An 8,946-nucleotide genomic window follows, 5' to 3' on the forward strand; every position below is an offset into this window, starting at 1 on the left:
GGCATCGGATCAAATCATGAAATAAACCCCAACAATCATCCAATCCAACCCTACCACAACTTAGCTGTTATGAGTTGATAATCAATCTTGAATTTTAGGGGAAAAGAAAATCCTACCAAAATAGGGTCGTCATACATGATTTGAGTACTTTCATACCGTTAAAGGTTGGTTGGTAAGTCGATGACCTGATCTTGAATTTAAGAGGAGAACGCTCTACAAAACCAGGGTAGGTAGAAGGAGAATGCGGAGTGGTGGAAGGCCCTTAAGAGTGAGAAGAGATCAAATGTGCTAAACCCATTAATTGTAACATCAAAAGTGCAACATACTCTACATCCTTTGCCGTGTGAGATCAAAAGTGCAATTTTTCCCTTTTTCATGGATAGCTGGCAATACTTCCACCAGTTTCTACTTTGATCAATTCAATCTTTCGAGCTAGTTAACTCATTGCTCTTAACGACAACAAACAATCCCCTGCAATGGTACATTCAAGAACGGCAGTGTTTTCGACTAAAAGGTAACCTTTTAGTCAGTGCAGTATCACAGCAGTTTTGTATATTTTCACATATTTGATCATTGTCACAACGTCTGCAAGAGGCGGTAAAAGTTCTACCAAACCGATTAAATCAAGTAAAATACAGATAAAGTTACAAATCCATAGATCAACAAAATGTATCTCACATAAAAAGAAAATTCAGGATCTTTTAACGTGAATTCATCCGCCTACATTTAATACTGCATCATGTTTTACCTTGCTGCAGCTCTTGCACTCATAGATGAATGGTAATTGGTGCTTCTCTGTTTTCTGTATGAAGAGTAGACATCGTCATATTGACTCGGCTCATTTGGATCAGCCGTTGCCCCAAGTCCCAATCTGCCAGAACTACTTGATCCAGGTTTTCGTTCTACACTTCCATCAGCAAGAGTTCCAGTATCTGGGTCGATGTTTAGGCTAGGAGGTGGAGGGATGCAAGCTCCTCCCTTACGGGCTGGAAGCTCTCTTTCATATTCATAGTCGTCATCATCCCTTGATTCTGATGACTTCATGGGTCCTTCAGATGGGTTAACCTCTCCTATCTCTCTAAAGAATTTTGACACTCTCTCGAGAATTTCTGACTGTGATACATTTGATGGTGGAATCACAGTGGGAATATCCAGAGGGCTCATTGGAGAGTAAGGCACCCCACTACCAATCTGCATCTTTCTGACCATACCTGGAATAAGACCAGGTGGAAACAAAGGGTAAGGGGGAAGTTTTTCACCAACTTTGCCGGGAGTAGGTGCCGTTTGTAGATTTGATGGTTGAACAGCGGAAGGCACAGGCAACGATCCAGTAAACCCACTGGGAGGAATTGAACTGGGATGAAATTGCTGGGCTGGCAGAGATGATACTGAAGGAGCTTGTTTTTCTGCATATTCTTGATCCGGTGTATTTGAAATGGAGTTGTGCTTATCAGGCTGCCATGAGTTATGGTTCGCCACCTGGTGCGGTCCTATTACAGAGAGGTAAGCATGAAGGTCAAATACATTGGTTTATCAAAAAAGACGAGCAACAATAATGCACATATTAGGAGACAGCCACTAGCCGATTCTTATTGCTAATCCTCCAGAAATGCAAAAGGTGGATTAGTGCAGATACCTGGGCCAGCAGAATGATCTCCTGCCACAGCAGCTGCACCTGCATGAGGACCTGGAAAAGGATTTGGTGGCATCCCACTCATCATCTCATTTTCAAGCGAGAAGATGGTATCTTGATCATACACTTCCTTTGTGGCCCAGAATTGTAAGATTTTCTGAAGACGTGACTGGTTTTCCTCTTTGTTCTGCGGGTTGTGGTATATCCTTCCCAGCATAGAACCCAAAACTGGCTTAAAGGCAAGCGCCTCATTATCAAGCTCTTGAGGGTTGATTCGCCTCTGCAAGCTGTATATTTCAGGAACCACACATAAATACGTGATAAAACCAAATTGGATTCTCGGGTATATAGCGGACCTTAAATTTTCATAGGTCGAAGTATTTGCTTGTATTCTTACTACCTCATAATGAATCTATTATCTAAGACAAAAATTTGCCTAGATACACCTGAAAGTGATCAACTGCTTGCATGAGATTGGTATTAATAGCGAAAAAATATTTCGTGCAAACACACCACACAAGAGTTTAAAAAGCAGAAAAAAAAACACTTACTTGGTCAAGTACTCCCATTTCACAGTGTGCACAAAGGAGTATGAAAGCCATGTAACTATAATTGATATTTTAACCAGGGCGGTATAGTCCATTTTACTCTAAATGATTGCTCAATCAGAAATGGAAGAAACTCATAATAATCTTTGTAGTGCTTGTCTATATGTTTGTAGAACTTGACTAGTGAGTCGGAACCAAGGTAAATTATAGAGGAAAACGAATCATTATTAAATCTCAGGATGCAAACCCAGCCATGGATGGGCTTATTATCTGTAAGCATCTAACCTTGGGGGAGAGCAAGGGGAATGGAATAAAGAGAATAACTTCACCTGCATTCTTCATGTCTTTCTTACTAATTTATATGATGAGATAGTTGTTATAGATGACAACTAGAGAGAACTCAAGATGAAAAGCCAATTTTTCTGGCATAAATAATAATAGTACATAACAGCAGACAAAAAGGTTGCTATAGGCGCTTACGAGTATGGGGCTTACGCCGATAACACAAAATTAAAATGTCTAACTTGATATTTCATACAAGTACATATTAATTAAACTAGTTGATTACAATCCACACTAATTGCATGGCTACTTAAACAAAAGAGCTCAAGTTTAAAAAAGATTGATGTACAAGTCACAGAGGTCAACCAAACCTCACTGGTCCCAAAGAAATACAAAATACATACATGCTTTCCCGAAGTCTCTATAGGAGCCATCGTTTCCTAAAGATATTAAATTCAATATATATGTCTAGCCTCAAGGTTGTATTATCATACTCATTTGACATTTTGTTCTTTCATAAAGTCTTCACTTACCATTTGTGGATTTAAGTATTTTCTTTTATTTAATAAAGACAGCAACATTTTGTTGTTAAGTAATATTCAAACTTTTCTAGTGGTCTTGCTATTATTAGGCTATAATGATTAAGTGTTTCTTATTTTTTACTTTTCTCTTTTAATTTTTTAACATAATCTTGCCTACATTTTTTTTAAATACCTAGCTCATTATTTTAATTTTTAAAATTATTTTAATTTAAATAAATAAAATGTCAACAATTCCAGAACACACCCCCCATGCTTCAGGGCTTACACCTGCACAAGAACCACGAAACGCTGTGTCCCCTGCATTCGCCTTCTAAAACACACTGTATAAATTCTTAGGGACAAATAGCTGCTCCATGTATGTTTTGGTTGGTAGTTCGGTTTGGGTATAAGAATGAAAGAGAGGGAGAAAAAGGTTAAAAACACTGCTTTAATAGAAACATCCCACATTTCATTTAAGTTAATACAGTCCCAACCATCCTTAACATTTGTCCACCACAGGTTACTACAATAAGAATCTTTTGGGAAATGCATAGAATTAGACCCACCATATATTGACATAGAACACAAGCAATAATATCAGTAAAGAAAAGTGCAACAAAGATATATTTGAAGAGTACTCAATATTCAGAATTTTAGTTGAGAAAAAAATAGAGAAGTTGAAGACTAAGGCAATCAGAGCCTACCTGTCAAATAGAATATCATTGGCAAGGTATACTATATGCAGCTGTCTCTCAGAATCGTCTAGGGAAAACACCCTATCTCGGAGTGCCTCAGCCAGGGCAGGTACAAAAGGAGACCTCTGCATAAACCAAGTCTTGGCACCTTTAATTGACTCCTTTGTACCAGTAAGATTGTTGAGAACACCATTCAGCTCCATCTCAACATCAGATGGAAGCGGTCTAGATAGACCTTTGAAAGGTCTGTAAGGTTGATCAAATTCAGGACGGCTATGACCAACCAATGGCTGAGAGTGATGAGGGTGCTGCTGCTCATAGAACGGCGGAAATGGAGGTTGCTGGAGGTGAGCAGAACCGAGTACTGAAGGAGAAACTGCAGCAGCATTCGGAGCATTATGAGGTGCTGAATTCAACATGGGGTTGGGAGGATGCATCACGGGCATTGAAGATGGGAAAGGAGGGCTGAAAGGACCCATGAGGGGTCTTGTTGCCATCCAAAGCTTATAGCGGTAGTAATTATGCCCTTCACCACCAAAAAGGAAACCATAAGCAGGATTATCTTGCTCTCTTTCGCGGACCACAGCTTCAAACTCCGGACCGTTCTTGACAGCATATTCAACCAACTTATCAATACGCTTTTGAAGTTCGGGATCAGATGGCGGTGGCGCAGGGGGGGGTGCAGACTCATATGGACTATGGAAAGGTGATGGAGCAAGATGTGGGGGCACATGCTGAGGGAAAGAAGCTTGTGACTGTTGATGAAGGTGAGGATGGGGAGGTAAATGTGGATAGAGTTGGGCTTGTTGCATTGGACGGGGGTAGGGAAACTGTTGAAGGGAAGGATGAGGGGGCAAAAATGGAGGACCATGGACAGATGGAGGAAATTGTTGATGTTGTGGATGATAACCATATTGTTGTTGCTGTTGCATATTAGTCGCTTGCTGCTGCTGCCCATATGTCATAGGAGGCCCATAATCATGAGGCTGCCGATCCATTAGTAATCCAGGAGATCCAGTAGTCTCTTGCCAAGGTCTTAGAAGATCCCACTGAACAAGCGACTGCAGAAAAAGGCAGTCAAAACCCATCATTATTCAAAAAGTACATCAACAAATCAAGCACTTCAAGGAATGAATGAGATATGCCATTTTAGTTGTATCATGTAATTTTAGGAGGAAATAGTGCACTATAAGACTAGTTCATGGCAGAGTCCAAAAGTTCAGAGTTCAGATCCCTTTACACATATGTTGCAAGGTTGATAATACTTCAAAAAGATATGGAGAAGCAGATAAGCTAAGAATTCCATACACAAAATTACTACAATCATTGCATAGCTCCTAAAAGTCTCACATGTCTAATAAGGTTAGGCATACTTCAAAGACTAATTAACATAACATTAATGTCAATTATTTCATAAAATTAAGTAGCCCACAGCATGAAGACAGAAAGGAGGTTCTCAAAGACAATAAATTTACAGAGTGGAACTTAAAGGAAAAGAATGCCTGTTTTAATTTCATTGAGCAACTTAACAATTAAAGAATGTAGTTATATATGTCTATTTACATACAAAGGCAGTCTACATTTAGAAGGTTCTTTTTTTAAAATCTTAAGGATAGGGTAAGGAGATAAAAGCAAAAACTTATAGGAAACAGATCTTACAATTCAACTTTCTTTCTTGGGCTCTTAAGTTCACTTACAAAAGAAAACTCTTATCAGTAATTTGGGCTCATCTCCCAGATTATACCATCAGCTGTCAAGTTATTATCTTCTAACACAAGATTATGTTTCCCGTGTCCTCTAGTAAATCCTCAAAGTTTTCACCTTTAGACAATGCAGAAACCACCACCACTCATGGTAAGTCCTATTAACAATGTCTCCACCACAGAGAGACCCATTTTCTTGATGGACAATTGGAATCGTCATTTTCAACTATGTATATGCATATGCAAAAAGGATCCCAATTGTACCTATGGGACGATTTATCAGTTCCAACAATAATTTTTATTTTTCCCTATAATAAATTGATCAAAAAAGAAGATTACAACCATGCTCCAGCAAGCAATAACAAAAGGCAAAAAGAATACACATTACCCATAATAATAACTTTAAATACAAAAAAGAAAATGGCATAAGCTAAGCCCTAAAACAACAAACATCACGCACGAGCTTGAGCAGGCAACAATACAATGAAAACCTACTCCACACAAGTGGGAATACGGCAGCGAAACAATCAGAAAAAGAAAAAGCATATATCAAAAGCCATGTTAATGTCTCAATGTGTTGCTTAAAAGGAAAAAAAATCGATCTAAGCCGCATCACATATATCTGTTTACCCCAAAAAAGAGGATAAATAAAATTTTATCACACAGCATATATGAATCGAAGCATTCATAAACAGAGAACGGAAGAATTACCTGGTGGGGTCGCAGAGACACAAAAACCCTACAAATTAGAGATTTATCAGTGCAGGACCTGCAGGTATGTATGTGTATTGCGTACTAATGTAGAGAGAGAGAGGGTTTTTTATGTGCAACATTGAAATTGTACAATTTATATGCGTAGTGTGTGTTTGAGATCCGGCTTAACTTGTACCCGGGGTTGACGCCGGGTCGCTTTATAGACCTGGGACTTTTGGTGCAGCCTTGTTGCGGACCGGGTTTGATTATCCCTAATTAATTGTAACCGAAGTGGCCACGTTTCAGTACTATTCAAATCAATTATGATCGTGCCTTGTTCGATGGTGGTGCGGAGATTGGTGTAGGTCCGGGGTGGCAGACCAGCGAGTCGGCTCGATTTTGAGCTCGAGTCAAGTTAGGTCGAGCTTCTTCGAGCTCAATTCCTCTGTTAATCAGTTCGCGAGTCTTATTCTATTTTTTTTATTTTTTTGTATGTATTGTTATATTAAAATTTTTATATATTTAATTTCATATTCAATATTTTGTCAAGTTTATACTCAAAATTATATTATGATTATTAATTAATATTATACATTTTAATTTATTTTGGATAGTAATAAATTATGGTAGTTTTATTTATACGTTTAATTTTTATACAAAAATAAATTTAATCAACAATTTAGTAAGTTATAATATTTTTATAAAATAATTATTCAATATGGCACATATAAACTTTATGTTATATTTTAATATATATTTGTATTGTGTTATACTTTTTTTAAATTTACAAGTAATTCACTTATGACTTTTTCCGGTAAATATAAATTTTATTAAATAAACAGTACAACAGTTCTCAATGAATGGCGTCTCCCTCAACAGGCCAAGAGATACGCCAAAGTCTATATAACGCACAAGAACTAACAGAGCGAGCTAAAAAAATAGTAAGAATCCTCTGTTTAACATCTTCCACAATGAGTCCAACAAGTGCGGTCGGTTCTCGCTCAAACCACTGGTCGTGATGAGCGTCGCCGCGAGATCGCATTTGGGCCGGCTGCACGGGACTACGCACGGGAGGCCAATGTCTGCCACCCACGCGCTGGGTGGGGGGGAGGGGGGGCGACGCGATGCTTATGACTTTTTTTATCTATTTCTAAGTTTTATATTTATATCAAGATACATATTATGCAATATATTTTATTACATATACATTTATGTCGAAATTTAGTGATTCCTGTGAATTAGTCTAATAATAATAATAATGATGATGGTTGAATAATTTTAATTATTTTTATTATTATTTTATTATATATAATAAGATCAAAAAGTTTAATAAATAATTACGATATTTTAAAATTTGGATTCATACCAAATTCCAATTTATATAAGATTGAGTCCATTAGATCATATCAGACGGTATAATTTAAAATCACATGGCCTAATTGAATGATACACCATCTTGAATGATTATTCCTATATTTCAAGTACGATATCTCGATATTTGTATATCCAATAAGTCTAAAACTTTACCAAATGTATTTTTCTATAAGTTTGATCTATCTAACGGTTTGATCTGATTTGATGGCCCGATTGACCCATGTTGTTTAACAATGTAAGATAATAGTTACATCAATATAATACAAATATTTATAAATATATAAATTTATTGCAGATATATTAATATCAATTATAAAATATTTTTATATATTTCAATCGTATTATTCAAAATAATGGATACTTTTCTACAATTTTAAATTGTTCACTATGAATTTTTTTTTGTATATTTTACTAATTATATTATTACTAAACTAATTAATAGTTTATATTTATAACAATAAATTAAAATATCATACTATATTTTGGTATATTTATAACATAGTATGCATTATGCAATCTATTTTATTACTTATAAATTTATGTAAAAATTTGGTGATTCTCATGATTTAATCTACTACTACTACTACTACTAATAATAATAATAAAATAAAAAATAAAAAAATAAGCTCGACCTCGACTCGTCGCCACCCTTAGTGTAGCTGTTGTTGCTCGGGGTCTCTTCGGGCATGGATGGCTGAGTGCTGGTGTCGAGGAGGGGGTCCGTTGGCAACGAAGGAGGGGATGCGGATGGCCCTTGGCCATGAATGGCAGCGAGTTGAGTTAGAAGGAGATTGTCAAGTAATTATCCATTGGCTTTCCTTGTCTGTCTTAAGGAGAGTCTACGACCGCTTTAGAAAAATGCTTTTTAACTTCTGACTTTTAAAAAGTATTATAAATTTTTTTTAAGATGTCACCTTTTGCTTCTAAAACAATTAAAAAAAAAGTGCTTTTAAGCCAAAAGTTATAAGCACCTTGGGGGTGCTTCTAGCGGCTTTCACTTTTTTTGTAAATAAATGGGCATGGATAGTGCTGGTGTCGAGGAGGGGGTCCGTTGGCAACGAAGGAGGGGATGCGGATGGCCCTTGGCCATGAATGGCAGCGAGTTGAGTTAGAAGGAGATTGTCAAGTAATTATCCATTGGCTTTCCTTGTCTGTCTTAAGGAGAGTCTACGACCGCTTTAGAAAAATGCTTTTTAACTTCTGACTTTTAAAAAGTATTATAAATTTTTTTTAAGATGTCACCTTTTGCTTCTAAAACAATTAAAAAAAAAGTGCTTTTAAGCCAAAAGTTATAAGCACCTTGGGGGTGCTTCTAGCGGCTTTCACTTTTTTTGTAAATAAATTTAATTTTGTTTTAACTGTTTTACCCTTGTTATAATAATTTCAATTTAACTTCATCAATTTTTATTTATTTTTAAAATTTTATATTTATAGTTGATATTGAAATTTTCTAATAATTTGAATAATTTAAGGGTTAAATACATTTTGCCCCATTGA

General features: G+C 36.5%; 1 protein-coding gene across 1 annotated transcript; it reads right to left on the reverse strand.

Annotated features, from left to right (window-relative positions):
• On the reverse strand, window positions 451-6,248 carry LOC105178912 (calcium homeostasis endoplasmic reticulum protein). The gene is made up of 4 exons (XM_011102501.2): window positions 6,094-6,248; window positions 3,689-4,740; window positions 1,637-1,920; window positions 451-1,490 (listed from the first exon to the last, which is right to left on the reverse strand). Exons 2-4 carry the CDS (start codon window positions 4,675-4,677, stop codon window positions 745-747), a joined length of 2,019 nt encoding a protein of 672 aa, XP_011100803.1. The 5' UTR covers window positions 4,678-4,740; window positions 6,094-6,248; the 3' UTR covers window positions 451-744.

Source organism: Sesamum indicum, linkage group LG2 (genome assembly GCF_000512975.1).
Source record: "Sesamum indicum cultivar Zhongzhi No. 13 linkage group LG2, S_indicum_v1.0, whole genome shotgun sequence".
Classification (NCBI taxonomy): domain Eukaryota; kingdom Viridiplantae; phylum Streptophyta; class Magnoliopsida; order Lamiales; family Pedaliaceae; genus Sesamum; species Sesamum indicum.

Coding starts and splice junctions, on each gene's coding strand:
- LOC105178912 (XM_011102501.2), bottom strand. CDS start 4,677: ATGGATCGGCAGCCTCATGATTATGGGCCTCCTATGACATATGGGCAG. Junction 1,921..3,688: donor AATGATATTCTATTTGACAG/GTAGGCTCTGAT, acceptor TGAAATATACAG/CTTGCAGAGGCGAATCAACC. Junction 1,491..1,636: donor AGATCATTCTGCTGGCCCAG/GTATCTGCACTA, acceptor TCTCTGTAATAG/GACCGCACCAGGTGGCGAAC.